Source organism: Oenanthe melanoleuca, chromosome 22, assembly GCF_029582105.1.
Source record: "Oenanthe melanoleuca isolate GR-GAL-2019-014 chromosome 22, OMel1.0, whole genome shotgun sequence".
Classification (NCBI taxonomy): domain Eukaryota; kingdom Metazoa; phylum Chordata; class Aves; order Passeriformes; family Muscicapidae; genus Oenanthe; species Oenanthe melanoleuca.
In genome coordinates, this window is record NC_079355.1 from 1,004,500 (window position 1) to 1,022,374 (window position 17,875).

Consider the following 17,875-nt stretch of genomic DNA (forward strand, 5'->3'; position numbering starts at 1 on the left):
AAGGGGATGTGCAGGGCATGTAACCCGAACCATATCGCTTGGTTTTCTCTTTATTTTAATTTATTTCTTCCCCTCCCCCATTGCCTCCTCTCCCCAGCTTTTCTCCTTTCCCGGGGTAAATGGAAGGAGGTCCGGGAGATTTGGGCAGGCGGCAATTTTTCCGAGGAAAATAGGCTGAGGGCGGAAGAATTTGTGCCCACGGCAGAGACGGGGGGATTGCTGCGGGTGCAGCCAGAGTTGATTTTGGGGGAGAAGCTGCGAGGTCTTTCCATCTCCCAGCCAACAGGGGCCAGGAACAAAAGGAGGTGGATGGGAGAGCCAGGGGAAAAAAAAAGTTATATATATATATGTATGTGTGTGTGAGTTTGTGTGTGTGTGAAGTTTTCTTCCTCCACTGATTTGGGGAAGGTTGTGGGTTTCGGATTAACCCTTTAGGAGCAGTGGGGGATGTTTCCTCCATCCTTCAGTTCACACGATGGGCTATTTTCCTACATTCCCAGCCTGGTTCCATAACCCAGTTTATGGGATGGAGCAGCCCAAGGTGCCTCCCCGGCCCTGCGGCTGTTTTCTGGGGCTTCCCCTGTCCTTTCCCTGCAGGTTCCTCCCTGGGGCAACCCTTGGGGCCTCTCCCCACACGGAGCAAAACAGGTTTGCCATCATTTCCCCGGGCTGGCATCACCGCTGCGACACTTTGGGGGCACCAGCGTGTCCCGCGGAACCCTTGAGGTGGGGTCAGGGTGTTTATCTCCCCGGCGCTTGGGAAAATCCCCTTTGGTCGGGCAGCAGCAGGAGGAGGAGGAGGAGGAAGGTGACGGCGTAGGAAGGACGGGCGAGGCCGGGTTTGCAAAGGAGAGCGGAGGCGTGCTGTCCCCACCCTGCCCGGGCTGCGGGGCAATCGCTTTCTCCCCAGACCTGCCGGACTGGTCCCATCGCTCCGCGGATGCCCCGGAGGCACCGGAGCCCCTCTACAAACCCACGGAGCACCGGGGTGATGCCGCAGCGATCGCACCGTGCTCCCCTGGGTGTTTTCACCGCTGGGGAAAAAGGTTTTTTTGGAAAGAGTCGTGCTGGGAGTGGTTCCTCCGAGGTTTCGCCGGAGTCAGCAGCCTTCTTATCTCTCCAGCGTGGCTCTGCTCACGCTCTCAGCGCCGAGAGTGAAGGACTCCGTGGTGCCTGAAGGGTTAAAACAGCCACTCACGAGCACTTTGAACACCGGCTTCACTCGGAGCAGTAACTTTGTATTTCGGGTCTCCCCACGAATCTGAGCGGCTGATCCTTCCCACGAGCCGCCGTCCAGAGGCAGGAAACTCTGCCCACAGCCTCTGCTTGCTTTGGCACGCTTTTTCCAGTGAACTTTGCTGTATTTTTAGCTTGCCGGAAGCTCCCCCTGGTTATCGGCAAACGGCCCGAAATCCTCAGTGCCGAGGTGGGACAGCACTCAGAGAACACAAAGACCCCCCTCCATCCCTGACAGAACCCTTTGGAGGGTCTTAGTCGGGATGTCCAGCCCAGAGCTGGGGCTTTGGGCTCCCTGGGTGCCACCGCCTGGCGCTGGCGTGGCCGGGTGGCTGTGGTGGCTTTGGTGTGTCCCTGGCAGGGCCCCGGCGCTGCCGGGCAGCCGTGTTGATACAGCCGCCGGGTTATTTGAGGTGAAAGCAGCCCCTGGCACCGGCGTAGCCAACTCGGCGGCTTCCTGCCGTGCCGCGGCTCCCTGGCTGCTCCCGGCCAGGATGTTGGCTCATGGCACAGCTCCAAAAATCCCCCCCTCTCCTCCTCGTGCTGCTTCCTTCACTGGGGGTAAACTGTGTCACCGCAGCCAGGGACACCCTCCCTGTCCCAGCCCGTGCGTGTCGCGCTCGGCGGGTGATGGAAATCCCGTGAGCAGTTTCGAAAGCGAGTGGCGGGGTGGGGACGTGGGTGGCACGGGGCCGCCTTCCGAGCCGAGCTGCTCCTCGCTCAGCCGGGCAGAGCCCGCGTGGCTTTGCCAGCGGCGATCAGTTTCTCGCGTGGGTCGTCTGCGTCTTCATCCCTCTCTCCCGGTCAGAAAATGAGACGGGGAAAGGGGAACTAAAGGAAACGGAGGGGAAAAAATACGGTTGGGGGCGCCGGCACGTGGGGATTCTCATGTCTCTTCTCTGTCCCTCTTCACAGACAGGTTCGGCGGGCGACGCGGTTGATGGACCCAGCAGAAGCCAAATGGAAGAAGGGCCAATTAATTATGTGGAAGAAAGGCGGCTGAACGAGGGCAGCGGGCTGAGCCTGGTGAATGGGGGCCGGCCGGAGGCGGGGGGTCCCGTGCTGATGGAGCCCAGCGGGTGGTCGCCGGGCCAGCCGCCCGCCGCTGGCAAAGCCCACTTGGAAGACGTCCGGAACCTCGTGGCCTTTTCAGCGGTGGCCGAAGCCGTTTCCTCCTACCGGCTCCCGCCGCCGGGGTCGCCGTCGCTGCTGTACGAGAAGTTCGACTCGGAGATGAGCCGGGGCGGGCTGGGCACGGCGGACGGGGTGCCACGGGGAGAGGACCTGCACGCCCTCAAGGCCGCCCTGGCTTTGGCCAAGCACGGTGTGAAGCCCCCCAACTGCAACTGCGACGGCCCCGAGTGCCCCGACTACCTGGAATGGCTGGAGCAGAAGATCAAGACAGCTCTCGGAGAAGAGCTGGCGTCCCCTCGGTCCCGCGCCGCCGCCATCCCCCCGCCTCCTCCCCCAGAAGGTGCTATCGACCCCCAGCCGGTGCCTGAGGCTGCCGAGCCGTGCCCGCCCGACGGCCTCCCCTTTTCCCAGAGCGCACTGACCATCGCCAAGGAGAAGAACATCAGCCTGCAGACCGCCATAGCCATCGAAGCCCTCACGCAGCTCTCGGCCGCTCTGCCCCAGCCCGCGGGCGATGGGCAGCCCCCGCCGCCGCCACCCCCCGCCATCCCCTTCGGCCCCGGCCCCCTCGGCCCGCCGGGGGCCGCGTGGCAGCGAGGGGATGAGCCCCGGTACCCTCCGGAGCCGGGAGCGGCACCTGAGCCATTTTTCGGCGCGGCGCCTCCGCGGGGCAACTTCGCAAACACTTGGGGGCTGGAGGCCGAGGGGGCAGCGGGGGCTGGAGACCCCATGGCAGAGCTGGAGCAGCTGCTGGGTAACGCTGACGACTACATCAAGGCGGCTTTCAAGAGACCCGAAGCGACGAGCGGCAAAGTGGCAGCCCCCAAAACAGAACCCCCCGAGCGAGCACCCAGCAAAGAAGCACCGGGCGGCCCCCGCTTGCCGCCGGCATCGCCGGAGCCCGACCTGCACAAGAAAACGCAGCTGGTCCTGCAGCAGCATCTCCACCACAAGCGCAGCCTCTTCCTCGAGCAAAGCCTGGCGGCGGCGGCACCGCCCCCGGACCGGCCGAGCGGCTGGTGGGCTCCCAGCGCCCCGGCCGCGCCCCCCAAGCCCTTCGAAAAGCAGCCCAAAGAGAAGAAGAAGAAAACGCCGCCCGAAAAGCCCCCGCCGGCCAAACCTCTCCGCAAGCAAGTGCAGATCAAGAAGGCGAAGCAGAAGGACTCGCAGCCGCTCTTCCCTCCCCTCTGGCAGATCAGCCTGGAGGGGTTTCGGGCGCCCGCCGAACCCCCCGCCGAACCCCCCGCCGAAGAGATGCAAACGGAACTGCCGCCGCCGGCCTTCCCGCACCAGCCTCTTGCACTACCCCTGCCCGCCGCATGCCCCCCGCCACCAAACCCCCTGGACGGCGTCCCCCCGGCTTCCGACTCTCAGGAAAGGGGTGCCCCCGGCGGGGGCCCCCAAATTCACTCGGCGCCGGCGGGCTCGGCTGGCTCGGAGGAAGCGCCGGCTGCCCCCCCGCCGGCCACCTCAGCTCCCATCATGGTGGATGACAAGTTGGAAGAGCTCATCCGACAATTTGAAGCCGAGTTTGGGGAGAATTTCAACTTGCCGCCTCCCGAGACGCCTGGGGCTGCCGAGCTGCCGGGGGGACCAGCACCAGCCCTGCAAGGGTCCCCCCCCGCCACTGCCACCGCCACCGCCGCCACCGCCGCCCCGGCTGCGAGCGGCGCTCCCCAGGCCGGACCCAAAAGCGTCTCTCCAGGGAAGGCGCTGCTGTCAGAGCAGCCCTTCACTGCCCGCTCCCCCAAACAGATCAAAATCGAGTCTTCTGGTGCTATCACCGTGGTGTCCACCACGTGTTTTTACTCTGAGGAAAGCCAAAACCCGGACGCGGACAACGCCGACAGAACACCCACCAAGGACGAGGTGCCGCTGACACCCACCCTGAGCGGCTTTTTGGAATCTCCGCTGAAATACCTGGACACGCCGACCAAAAGCCTCCTGGACACCCCGGCCAAGAGGGCACAGGCAGAATTCCCCACCTGTGACTGTGTTGGTGAGCGAGCAGCCGTGCTGGGGGTGGTGAGGAGGTGGCTTTGCAGGGTGGGATTGGCCTGGGTGGGTGCTGGAGTGAAGCCGTGGCACCAGCAAAGCCCCGGGTTCTGGGGAGGTAAGGCACTCACGTGGGGAAACCCCAGTGCTGTGGCATCAGATGTGGGGGTTCTTTCTGACCCCCCAGGTGCTCTAAGGCACCAAACTCTGGAGCTCTATAGGCTCTGGGCTAAGCACAAGCTGCACTTTATTAGTGGGATTTATGATTATTAATTTATTTGCTTGTAAATGGCAACCGGAATGAGCCCAAACTCCATAGAGAGGAGGGAAAGCTTTCCTAAAGCTGCTCGAACCCAATCTGCCAGGAAAAGATTTGTTTAGGGGCTGGGAGAAGGGGGTTTCCCCTCCTTCCACTTCTCTGTTTCCTCTTTCCGTGGGAGAAAGAAATGCAGCAGGAGCCAGTGCTTTATTGGGCTGGGTGCTGTTGGAGGCTGTAATAAAATGAGCCTTTTCCACGCGTCCCGTATTGATCCCTGTCTGGACAGCTGCAGCCCAGCTGAGCCCGGCTTTCTCCTCGGCCTGGCTCCCAGCCAGCTGGACATGAGGGGAATGAAAATCAGGGCAGTGAAGAGCAGAGGGATGCAAAGACAGAGCAGTCCTGGCCTTGGTGCCGCACGCAGAATCCTGGGGCTCCTTTGTGCCCTGGGGCATCCATTGCTCCCCACACCGGCTCCTTTGTGCCCTGAAAGCCCCCGGGGGTTTGTTGTGTGTTGGTGGCAGTGTCCTTCTCCTGAAGCCCCAGGATCCTCTCCTTGCAGCCCCAGGATCCTCCTGCAGCTCCAGCATCTGTCTCCTGTAACTCTAAGGTCCTCCTGTAGCTCCAGTGTCCTTATTCTGAAGCTCCAGAATCCAGCATGCTCCTCCTGTGTTTTGAACACTCTTTTCCCGTAGCTCCACCATCCTTCTCCTGAAGCCTCAGGATCCTCCCACTGCCCCAGTGTCTTCCAGTAGCCCCAGCATCACTATTTCATAGCCCCAGGGTCCTCCTGAAACCTCAGCATCCTTCTCCCATAGCCCAAATCCTTCTCCTGTAGCCCAAATCCTTCTCCTGTAGTCCCCTCATCCTTCTGCCTCTCTCCCAAGCTCATTCCTCACACAGGCTCAGCCAGCTCAGGGCATCCCATGAGCATCCCCAAATCCTCTGGGAAAAGGCTGAAGCAGGCAGCAGTAACTTCCTGGGGTGTTTGGAATCTTTTGGGGCAGCTGGCAAAGGTGCAGATCCCAAAATCTCTGTTCCCCTCTCCCGTCTCTGCAGAGCAAATCGTGGAGAAGGATGAGGGGCCGTACTACACCCACCTGGGCTCGGGGCCCACCGTGGCCTCCATCCGGGAGCTCATGGAGGAGCGGTAAGAGCCCCTCACACGGGCCAGCACGGGGCTGGGTCCTGGCAGGGCACTGGGGTCCTGGCAGGGCACTGGGGTCCTGTCAGGGCACTGGGGTCCTGTCAGGGTGAGCGGGGTCCTGGCAGGGCACTGGGGTCCTGGCAGGGCACTGGGGTCCTGGCAGGGCACTGGGGTCCTGGCAGGGTGAGCGGGGTCCTGGCAGGGCACTGGGGTCCTGGCAGGGTGAGTGAGGTCTTGGCAGGGTGAGCGGGATCCTGTCAGGTGAATAGAGTCCTGTCAGGTGAATAGGGTCCTGTCAGGTGAATGGGGTCCTGTCAGGGTGAGTGAGGTCCTTTCAGGGTGAGCAGGATCCTGGCAGGGCACTGGAGTCCTGTCAGGGTGAGTGGGGTCCTGTCAGGGTGAGTGGGGTCCTTTCAGGGCACTGGGGGCTTGAGAGGGCGAGTGAGGTCCTATCAGGGTGTACAGGGTCCTGTCAGGTGAATAGACTCCTGTCAGGTGAATAGGGTCCTGTCAGGTGAATGGGGTCCTGTCAGGGTGAGTGAGATCCTGTCAGGCGAGCAGGGTCCCATCAAGAGAGGGAGGCTTGGAGAGCAAGTGGGGTCCTGTCAGGGAATTGGGTGTTTGTGAGGATGAGGGGGGGTCTCCTAAGGATGAGTGGGGGCTCCTGAGGATGAGGGGGGCTCCTGGGAGTGGGTGGGGCCCGTGAAGGCGAGTGGGGCTCTCAGCCATGTGGGGGCAGTGGGGTGACGGCCGTGCCCCCCCGGCAGGTACGGCGAGAAGGGCAAGGCCATCCGCATTGAGAAGGTCATCTACACGGGCAAGGAGGGCAAGAGCTCCCGGGGCTGCCCCATCGCCAAGTGGGTGAGTGAGTGCCTCTCGTCCCCCCTGCAGCCTCCCTGAGCTCGTCCCCTCCGTCCTGGGGAGCAGGAGTTCCCCTGCTGGTGTGGTCACAGTGGGCAGGGGAGGGCTGGAAAGGAGGAAGTGAGGGAAACTCCTTGGGGCTTCCCACCCTCGGCCTGTGCAGTTCCAGCAGCTCCCCCAGCCTCCCAAAGCCCACAGGGTGAATGCAGCCATGGGACACGCCCAGCTCTGCCCCCACACACCCCACAGGGCTCTGGGGAAGGCATCCAGCACATCCAGCACCCACCTGTGGGATCCCCCCACCCCGGGAGGTGTTTGTTGGTTCCTCTGACTTGGCCCCTCTGTTTCGCAGGTGATCCGCAGACACAACCAGGAGGAGAAGCTGCTGTGCCTGGTGCGGCACCGGGCCGGCCACCACTGCCAGAACGCCGTCATCATCATCCTCATCCTGGCCTGGGAGGGCATCCCCCGCACGCTGGGGGACACGCTGTACCAGGAGCTCACCGACACCCTCACCAAGTACGGCAACCCCACCAGCCGCCGCTGCGGCCTCAACGACGAGTGAGTCCCACTGCCAGCACGGCACAGCACAGCACAGCACGGCACAGCACAGCACGGCACAGCACAGCACGGCCGGGCGGGGACACGGGGTGGGGACACGGGGCGGGGACATGGGGCGGGGATATGGGGTGTGGGAATGGGATGTGGGAATGGGATGTGGGGATGGGATGTGAGATTGGGATGTGAGAATGGGATACAGAATAAGGCATGGGAAAGGGATGTAGGAATGTGATGTGGGAGCAAGATGCAGCGATGGGATTTGGGAACAAGATGTGGGAATGGGATGTACGAATGGGATGCAGCAATGGGATGTGGAAACGGGATGTAAGAATGGGATATGGGAACGAGATGCAGGAATGGGATACAGCAATGGGATGTAGGAATGGGATGCAGGAACGGGATGCAGCAATGGGATTCAGGAACAGGATGCAGGGATGGGGTGTAGGAACGGGATGCAGCAGTTGGAGGTAGGAATGGGATGTGGGAATGGGATGCAGCAATGGGATGTAGGAACGGGATGCAGCAATGGGATGCAGGAACAGGATGCAGCAATTGGATGCAGCAATGTGATATAGCGATGGGATGCAGCAGTGGGATGCAGCAGTGGGATGCAGCAGTGGGATGCAGCAGTGGGATGTAGCAATGGGATGCAGCAGTGGGATGCAGCAGTGGGATGCAGCAGTGGGATGCAGCAGTGGGATGTAGCAATGGGATGCAGCAGTGGGATGCAGCAATGGGATGCAGCAATGGGATGCAGCAGTGGGATGCAGCAGTGGGATGCAGCAATGGCATGTAGGAATGGGATGCAGCAATGGCATGTAGGAATGGGATGCAGCAATGGCATGTAGGAATGGGATGCAGCAGTGGGATGCAGCAGTGGGATGTAGCAGTGGGATGCAGGAACAGGATGCAGCAAAGGGATGTAGCAATGGGATGCAGCAGTGGGATGCAGCAATGGGATGTTGCAATGGGATGCAGCAATGGGATGCAGCAGTGGGTTGCAGCAATGGGATGCAGCAGTGGGATGCAGGAACGGGGTGTGGGGCTCCCTCCCGCTCCCGGAGCTGCCGGCACCGGCGGCTGACGCTCCTGCTCCGTGTCCCCCCGCAGCCGGACCTGTGCGTGCCAGGGCAAGGACCCCAACACCTGCGGCGCTTCCTTCTCCTTCGGCTGCTCCTGGAGCATGTACTTCAACGGCTGCAAATACGCCCGCAGCAAAACTCCCCGCAAGTTCAGGCTGGTGGGAGACAATCCCAAAGAGGTGGGTGATGCAGGTGGAGCAGGGTGGTTTGGAGCTCCTTTCCTCTCAGGATTTTGAAAATAGGATTCCTTGTGGGATTTATTATGGACTAGGGAGATGAGGAAGAGAATGGGGCCTCTGTAGAAATCCCAGGGAAGAGTCAGAGGGTTGAGCAAGTGAAAGCACAACAGACAATGAGGTTGGAGGTTGAACTGACAAATCCACACGAGGAATTTAAGCCACGTGCTTTGTGCCATGGATATGGTGGGAAGTACTGGGTGTGGTGTCTGTGGGCTCTGAAGCCCCTGGGTAACATCCTCCTCTTTTCCCTACCACAGGAAGAGCTGCTCCGGAGAAGCTTTCAGGACTTGGCCACCGAGGTTGCTCCGCTTTACAAGAGGCTGGCGCCGCAAGCCTACCAAAACCAGGTCCTGGTCATCCCATCCCTTGGCAGCGGTGGCCACACAGCTGGAATGGGTGCAGGGTGGTGGTGTTGGGGGATTTTGGGTAACCAGCTCCTCCTTCCACAGGTCACCAATGAGGATGTAGCCATCGACTGCCGGCTGGGCTTGAAGGAGGGGAGGCCGTTCTCGGGGGTGACAGCGTGCATGGACTTCTGTGCTCACGCTCACAAGGACCAGCATAACCTCTACAACGGCTGCACCGTGGTAAGCAGCTGCCAGGCAGAGCTTTTTGAGGTGCTCTCCCCTAATTTGGGATGCTCCTGTTTGATTGGCTCCATCCCCACTTGTCCCATCTGCATGACTCCAGGTCTTTGATGTGGACACATCTCACATGAGCTGCTCAGGTCTAACAGGGACCAGCACCTAATTTTGTCCTACCCAAACCCCATGGGAGGTTTCCAAATAGCGGATGGGGACCAGAGCATGCTGGGGGATACCAGGCTGGTTGTGGCTTCACATCAGTGTGGGGAGGTTTGGCTTGTCCAGCACGAGCCACATCCATCAGCATCCCACTGACAGCCTGCTCTGGCCAGGTCTGCACGCTGACGAAGGAAGACAATCGTGTGGTGGGGAAAATTCCTGAAGATGAGCAGCTGCACGTCCTCCCCCTCTACAAGATGTCCAGCACGGATGAGTTTGGCAGCGAGGAGAACCAGAACGCCAAGGTGGGCAGCGGGGCCATCCAGGTGCTCACGTCCTTCCCCCGCGAGGTCCGCAAGCTGCCTGAGCCCGCCAAGTCCTGCCGGCAGCGGCAGCTGGAAGCCAGGAGAGCTGCTGCCGAGAGGAAGAAGCTGCAGAAAGAGAAGCTGATGACCCCAGAGAAGATCAAGCAGGAAGCGCTCGAGCTGCCCACGCTCCAGCCAAATGCAGGTAACGGGGGCAGGGTGAGGTCCTGCCGCCCTGAGCCGCCCGGAAAGCGCATGAGGGGATGGGGTTGGGTTGGGCACTTTCTTGGGCTGCTGTGTTGTGGTGCTGGATGGCACCTCTGTGCCACCTGGGTTTTCACGAAGGTGTGAATCGATGCCAGTGCGCCAGGTGATGGCAGCCTCTGCTGTTGGCTGGCAAACCTGTCACTGTGGGATTTCTGAGTCCGGCCGGCAGTTTTGGGGTCCTGGCTCCCCTCAGGTGGCTTCCTCGGCCGGCAGGTCACGGGGACTGTGTGTGCTGTCCCACAGGTATGGCGTTGAAAGGCGGGATATCCCCGCAGCCGCTGAAACCTTCCATCAAGGTGGAACCCCAGAGCCATTACAACGCCTTCAAGTACAACGGCAACGCGGTGGTGGAGAGCTACTCGGTGCTGGGCAGCTGCCGGCCCTCCGACCCGTACAGCATGAACAGTGTTTACTCTTACCATTCCTACTATGCACAGCCCAATCTGCCTTCCGTGAACGGGTTTCACTCCAAGTTCGCGCTTCCCTCCTTCGGGTATTATGGCTTTTCCAGCAACCACGTGTTCCCCTCGCAGTTTCTCAATTACGGGGCGCCCGAGAGGAGCGGGAGCAGCTGGGTGAGCAACGGCTACGAGAAGAAACCCGATGTCTCAGCGCTGCAGGAGAACCTCAACCACTCCTACGGGAACACCAATTTCCCTGAGCCCATCCCGCACAACGTGCGGAGCAAAAACCATCACCAGCGCACCTACGAGCGAGCCAACCGCTACGCCAGCCAGCAGAAAGCAGCGGCGGCAACGGCCGGGGCGCACAGGACTAGCTCGGGCTCGGAGGAGGCACCGGCGTTTGCACAGAACTGTTTCAGCAACCGGCCCATCAAGCAGGAGCCTCCGGACCCCCCGCCCGCCATCGAGCCCCTCCCCAGCGCCGCGGCCATGCCCGGCCCTGGCTTGACGCTGCCGGCCGTCCCTGCGCACGGCACGGCACCGGAGCAGCGGTGGAGCCCCTTGAAGGCACCACGGGGCACGGCTTCCCCCGAGAGGACTAGCACGGCCGAGGACTCGTGGAGCGCGCTGGCGCCGGGCTCAGGCGGGCGGGAGAAGCTGAGCGCCTTCGACGCCGCCGTGCGCTTGCCACCGCCGGAGAAGCAGTGGTCCAGCGTCCTGCCGGGAGAGCCGGCGGCGGCGGCGCACGGCTCGGGCTTGCTGCCCAAACCTTGGAGCCCCTGCAAGCTGGGGGAGCCGGCGCTGGCCGGCACGGGCACCCCGAGCCTGCTGGGGTCACTGGGGTTCAGCTCGGCCCTGCCAGGGCTCCCCAGCTTCCCCGAGGAGCCGTGGGGCTCCGTGAAGGCAGAGGAGCGGAGGACACCGGCTCCCAGCCCGGGGCTGCCGGAGAAGCCGTGGGAGGCAGCGGTGGGTGAGAAGGGGGCGGCAGGGCCCCGCCGGGAGAAGCCGTGGGACCCCTTTGGCCTGGAGGAGGATCTGCCGGGGAAGGCGGTGAAGGAGGAAGAGGAAGAGGAGGAGGAAGAGGAGGAGGAAGAGGAAGAGGAGTGGTCGGACAGCGAGCACAACTTCCTGGACGAGAACATCGGCGGCGTGGCCGTGGCGCCTGCCCACGGCTCCATCCTCATCGAGTGCGCCCGCCGCGAGCTCCACGCCACCACCCCGCTGAAGAAACCCAACCGCTGCCACCCCACCCGCATCTCCCTCGTCTTCTACCAACACAAGAACTTGAACCAGCCCAACCACGGCCTGGCGCTGTGGGAGGCCAAGATGAAGCAGCTGGCGGAGCGGGCTCGGGCCCGGCAGGAGGAGGCGGCGCGTCTGGGGCTGCCGCCGGACGCCAAAGCCTTTGCCAAGAAGCGCAAGTGGGGCGGCGCGTTGGCGACCGAGGCGCCCAGCAAGGAGAGGAGGGACTCGGTCCCCACGCGGCAGGCGGTGGCCATCCCCACCAACTCCGCCATCACTGTGTCCTCCTACGCCTACACCAAGGTGACGGGCCCCTACAGCCGCTGGATCTGAGACGGAGGCGACCGCCATGGCCCCATCTTACCTCAACCCTCGGCAGCGCCGCAGCCCGGCGTTGCTTCGTGGTGCTTTCTCCTCAGGCGTGGGGGAGAAGAAAACAAAAGTAAATAGACAAAACCGAAATGAAACACAACAACCACAAAAAAAAAATAAAAAAAAAAATAAACCCAACCCATAGGAAACGAACCCAAGGCGTGCGCTCGGGAGCAGCGCAGCCGGCGCGGGCTCACACCGTCGGAGAGCTGCGCCCGGCGAGGAGTTGGCAAACCAAGCAAAACTTGGTTAAAAAACCCGAGAGGAACGATGCTGTTTGATGATTTTAGGTAATCTCTTATTTATATCTCCATGTTTTTTAATCTAGCCTCGGATGAATTTCCTAGCGTCCTTTCGCAAGGAGAGGTTTTTAATTCCACTTAAAATGGCCTATTTGTTGGATTTGATTTTATTTTATTTTTTACTCCGATGACAACGACGAAGCTGATCTTTGAAAGAGAAGCCAACATTGAAAAACCACCTTAATCATGAATCCAAACCAACCTGAACACCAAACCAGCTTAAAGGCAAGAGGTGACTCCCTCCAGCTCCGCCACGTGGGGGCTGGTGGGACTTTGTGCTTTACCGTCAGCAGGACACGCTGAACATCCGATTATTTTTATTCCAAGGACCTAAAAACACCAATTTTGCAGCTCGAGGAGTCCTGTCTCACAGCAAGGGGAGCCAGCGTTGTCCCGGGACGGCGCAGCTCCGCTCGGCTCCTTGCCTCCGGCGGGATCGGTTCTGCTGCCACAGCGCAAGCCGGCGTCTCTCCTGGCGCCGAGACCTCAGGACACGTCCGGGCTGGGGAATGCTGCTGCCGGGGGGCTGCACTCGGGCTTGGACTTGGGGCTCCTTTGCCCACGGCCCCAGGGCAAACGGCAGCAGCAGCGTCTCCATAGGAGCCGACGGGACAAAAACAGAAGAAGAAAAAGAATAAAAAATAGAAAAAAACAGGAAAAAAACACAAACCAACCCCAAACTGTGAATAGCGAGTGTTGCTCTCTGTACATCACTGTTGCTAAAGTCTGGTGCTTTCCGTCTCCGGGGGACTTTCTCCGTGCAATCGGTTCTGGGAAGAGCGAATCCCAAGACTTGGCTGGCCAAACCCCCGCCGGGTCCGCCTTCCCGCCGGTGCCGGCGAGCCGCGGCCAGCGCCGCCGGGCTCGGTGCTCTTTCTCTCCCCGGGTGCCATCCCTCCTTCCTACGGATCACCGTTCTTCCCGCAAAAAAAAAAAAAAAACAAAAACAAAAACGAAGCGAAACCCCAACCCAACCAGTAACCCAGCAACGACGACAACCGCGTGGTGCTTTTCGAACACTCTCAGCCGAGACTTCCCGGCCCGGCACCGGGACGGACGGAGCGCGGCCGAGCTGCCCCGCGGCTCGCCCGGGGCGCGGCGTGGCCGGAGCCGGGGCCCGGCATCCCCGTGCTGGGGAGGGGTCGTTGCTTTTGCACTTTGAGGTGCCTTTTGGAGAGCCAGCGAGGCAGCGCCGACGCCGTCACCGTGCGGGATCACCTCGTGTCTGCTGTCACCCTCCTTCCCTCGCGCACGGGCACGGATCAGCAGGATCTCGGTAAAACAGCCTGAACATTTATGTGGTCTGATTTTAAACCTGTAAATAGGGAAAGAAATTTTTTTAAAAGCACTTTCACCTAGATTTAAAAAAAAAAAAAAAAAAATGAAAGCGAAACTTAAAAAGCAAACAACTCCCCTCTTTCCTCTCCCCCCCACTCCCCCCAACTTGAAGCAGTATGTTTTAAACAAGATTATTGTGGGAGAACTGTAAATACTGGCAGAATATTTAACATGCTTTGTCCGTCCTTCATCATTAATGAATTTTTTTTTTTTTTTTTGGTTCGTTTTTTTAACCGTAATCTGTAAAGTCGCGTATATTTGACAAGGAAACTCAACGAGCTATTCCCGCTTTTCTTACAAATACTCAATAGCATATCAGGATTGTAAGAGTCGACGGCAAGTCAGATTTTAGGGACGCCCGCGGGCGATGCCGGGTCCCGCCGCGTCGCTGTGGTTCGGGACGCGGAGCGGGGACCCGGCTGGTCCGGGGCCGGATTCGGGTGCCGGCCCCGCTGGCGTCGCCCGGGGTCTCTGGCTGGCGTGACGGGGGTGCCTTGGAGGAGGAGAAGGAGCGCTCAGAGAAGGCGATGGTCCGTGTAACCTGTCTAAGTCCTGCTTGCTCAGAGGTTTTTCGGTGCAGGGAGGGGTCGGTCCGGCGCGGCGTTGGCTCCGGCGGGTTCAGAGCGGGGAGCTGCCGGCGCCGCGGGTCGGGGAGCGAGAACTGCTGCAGTCTCACGTTTTTACACTACATAAACGTCTAACCTACCTCAACTCTCAGTCATTACAAATTCGCACGCTTCAGACTTCTACACAAACTCGAAATCTATGCACAGCTCTTTACCCCTTGCTGCTGAGAGGCTGTTTCCAAGCAAAATCTTTTCCCTTTACCCGTCCCGGCGGCCGCGCTCGTCCCGCCCCGTGCCGAAGCCGCGGGGGTCACGGAGCTCGCGGGGAGGGATGTTTTTAATGAGTGCGATGTGGGGGACCTGATTTTGCAGCGGGTCGTGGCCACAATGGTGCTAGAACAACACCCGCGGTAGAAACCCCAGGGAGGGCTCGGCACGGGGAGCCCCGACCGGCTCCTTCGTCCCGCTTTGGTTTTTCTGGCCGCGATGCTCCGCCTCGGGCAGGAAACGGGGGATGCCATTTGGATCCCCCCCTTATCTCGATGCTCTCGGGATGAGGCATGGGAAGGAGAAGGAAACCAGAATCCCTGAGGTGCCTCAATTGCTGATTTTTCCTTTTAATACTGGAGTACGCTTTGTGGGCTCTATAAGGCATATTTTTATTAAATGAAATCTTGTAATACAAACGGTGCTATGGTGTTTTAACAAACTGTATCACGCTTCTGCCTGATTCCATCTCGCTGAGGTGCTACTAATGTATATATCAAATTAAGGAACCAAGATTTAAGACAAGAAAAAAAAAAAAAAATTTAAGCAATGTCGTTGAGAGGGAAGTTTGCTATTCCGGAGCGACAGCTCGAGGCGTGCCGGGAGCCGGTTGGGTTTATGCAAACGGAAGGAGGTGCCGCGTCCGAGGGCGTGGTGGAGCCGTTCCCTGCGGGTTCCTGTGTGGTCCCGGGGTGAGGCATCAGAGGTGGCGTCCGGGGGGCTCGGCCAGGTGTGGTCGTGGTGCTCAGCAAGGTGTGGTCGTGGTGCTTGGCCAGGAGTGGGGTCATGGTGCTCAGCCAGGTGTGGTCGTGGTGCTTGGCCAGGAGTGGTCATGGTGCTCGGCCAGCTGTGGTCATGGTGCTTGGCCAGGAGTGGTCATGGTGCTCAGCCAGGTGTGGTCATGGTGCTCAGCCAGGTGTGGTCGTGGTGCTTGGCCAGGAGTGGTCATGGTGCTCAGCCAGGTGTGGTCGTGGTGCTCAGCCAGGTGTGGTCATGGTGCTTGGCCAAGAGTGAGGTCATGGTGCTCGGCCACAGCACTCGGACAAGTATGTGGTCATAGTGCTTGGATAGGGTGCTCGGCCAGGTGTATGGTCATGGTGCTTGGCCAGGTGTGTGGTCATGGTGCTTGGACAGAGTGCTCAACCAGGTGTGTGGTGGTCATAGTGCTCAGCCAGGTATGTGGTCATGAGGCTCAGCCACAGTGCTCGGCCAGGGTGCTCGGACACAGCCGGGTGTGTGGACATAAGTGCTCGGACACGGTGCTCGGCCACACGTGGTTGGTGTGGTGCTTGGAGGTGGTGCTCGGACACGGTGCTTGGTCACACATCATAGACACGGTGCTCAGACTCGGTGCTCAGGCTCAGTGCTCAGCCACACGTCATGGACGTGGTGCTCAGTTGTGGTGCTCGGCCACAGCTCATGGACGTGGTGCTTGGCCACAGCTCATGGACGTGGTGCTTGGACTTGGTGCTCAGGAACAGTTCTTGGCCACACCTTGTGGACATGGTGCTCAGTGCGGTGCTCAGTGCGGTGCTCGGACATGACGCGTGGACGTGGTGCTCGTCCCAGTGCTTGGCCACATGTGATGGACATGGTGCTTGACCACGGTGCTCAGACGTGGTGCTCGGACATTGGTGCATGGACACGGTCCTCAGACGTGGTGCTTGGACATGGGTGCATGGTCATTGGTGCATGGATGTGGTGCTCGGACATTGGTGCTCAGACATTGGTGCATGGATGTGGTGCTCGGACATTGGTGCTCGGACATTGGTGCTCAGACATTGGTGCATGGATGTGGTGCTCGGACATTGGTGCTCGGACATGGGTGCATGGTCATTGGTGCTCGGACGTGGTGCCTGGACACGCATCGTGGACGTGGTGCTCGGGCATGGTGCTCAGACGTGGTGCGTGGACAGGGTGCTGCTGTGTTTGGTGCTTGGACACAGTGCATGGACATGGTGCTTGAGCACAGTGCTCAGACAGGGTGCTCGGACATGGTGAGTGGACATGGTGCTTGACCACAGCGTGTGGACACGGTGCATGGACATGGTGCTCGGGCGTGGTGCTCAGCCATGCACCGTGGACGTGGTGCTCAGCTCAGCCGTGGTGCTTGAACATGATGTGTGGGTGGTGCTTGGCCAGGGCGTGGGGACAGTGCTTGACCACAGTGTGTGGACACGGTGCATGGACATGGTGCTCGGGCATGGTGCTCAGCCATGCACCGTGGACACGGTGCTCGGACGTGATGTGTGGATGTGGTGAGTGGACATGCTGAGTGGACATGGTGACTGGACATGGTGAATGGACATGGTGAGTGGACATGGTGAGTGGACATGCTGAGTGGACGTGGTGCATGGACGTGGTGAGTGGACATGGTGCTCGGACATGGTACATGGACATGGTGAGTGGACATGGTGAGTGGACATGGTGCTTGGACGTGTTGCATGGGCATGGTGAGTGGACATGGTGAGTGGATGTGATGAGTGGACATGGTGAGTGGACGTGGTGAGTGGACATGGTGCATGGATGTGGTGAGTGGACGTGACTGGACATGGTGCTTGGACTTGGTGCTCAGCCATGCACCGTGGACGTGGTGCTCGGCCATGGTGGGTGGACACAATGCTCAGATGTGGCACATGGACATGGGTGCTCTGCTTGGTGCTTGGACCTGGTGCATGGACTTGGTGCTTGGCCATAGTTCCTGGGCACTGTGCTCTGCTGTGGAGCTCGGCCACGATGTGACTGACTACAGCACAGCTGTGACTGTTGTGGACATGGTGCCTGAGCGTGGTGCTCGATGGTGGTGCTCAGGCACAGCGCATGGAAACGCCTGGACACGGTGCATGGACACCGTGCTCGGCCATGGTGCGTGGGCGCGGTGCTGAGCCGGGGTGTGTGGGCACGGTGCTGGGCTGTGGGGCTTGGACATGGCGTGTGGGCATGGTGGTTGCCCAGAGCATGGACACGGTGGTTGGGCACGGAGCATGGACATGGTGGTTGGGCACAGAGCATGGACATGGTGGTTGGACACAGAGCATGGACACAGTGGTTGGGCACAGAGCATGGACACAGTAGTTGGACACAGAGCATGGACACAGTGGTTGGACACTGAGCATGGACACGGTGGTTGCCCAGAGCACAGACATACACAGTGGTTGGGCACAGAGCATGGACATGGTGGTTGGACACAGAGCATGGACATGGTGGTTGCCCAGAGCATGGACACAGTGGTTGGGCACAGAGCATGGACACAGTGGTTGGGCACAGAGCATGGACACAGAGCATGGACATGGTGGTTGGACACAGAGCATGGACACAGTAGTTGGACACTGAGCATGGACATGGTGGTTGCCCAGAGCATGGGCACGGTGGTTGGGCACAGAGCACAGACACGGAGCATGGACACGGTGGTTGGGCACAGAGCATGGGCACGGCAGTTGCCCACCCTGCACGGACACAGTGCCCAGCTCGGTGCTGCTCAGGCACCCCCAGACCCAGCACAGACCCAGCACTGCCCGGCCAGGCCCAGTTCTGTTCCCCAGCAGCACCAACCCCGAA

At 60.4% G+C, this 17,875-nt stretch overlaps 1 protein-coding gene across 2 annotated transcripts in view; it reads left to right on the forward strand.

Moving 5' to 3' along the window:
* The window catches only part of TET3 (tet methylcytosine dioxygenase 3), a 28,999-nt gene extending 12,143 nt beyond the window's left edge, over nucleotides 1-16,856 (forward strand). The window contains exons 2-11 of one of the 2 annotated variants that reach the window (XR_008842040.1): nucleotides 2,152-4,369; nucleotides 5,681-5,771; nucleotides 6,536-6,629; nucleotides 6,982-7,190; nucleotides 8,301-8,451; nucleotides 8,769-8,858; nucleotides 8,961-9,098; nucleotides 9,428-9,764; nucleotides 10,070-15,221; nucleotides 15,402-16,856. Coding sequence is in view for 1 of the 2 variants with exons in the window: in XM_056508577.1 (XP_056364552.1) it covers nucleotides 2,197-4,369; nucleotides 5,681-5,771; nucleotides 6,536-6,629; nucleotides 6,982-7,190; nucleotides 8,301-8,451; nucleotides 8,769-8,858; nucleotides 8,961-9,098; nucleotides 9,428-9,764; nucleotides 10,070-11,805 (5,019 nt within the window). In the remaining variant the exon portion in view is untranslated. Of the gene's footprint in view, nucleotides 1-2,151; nucleotides 4,370-5,680; nucleotides 5,772-6,535; nucleotides 6,630-6,981; nucleotides 7,191-8,300; nucleotides 8,452-8,768; nucleotides 8,859-8,960; nucleotides 9,099-9,427; nucleotides 9,765-10,069 lie in introns of both variants that reach the window. The other variant, XM_056508577.1, reaches the window with a different exon arrangement.
* Nucleotides 16,857-17,875: the final 1,019 nt, after the last annotated feature.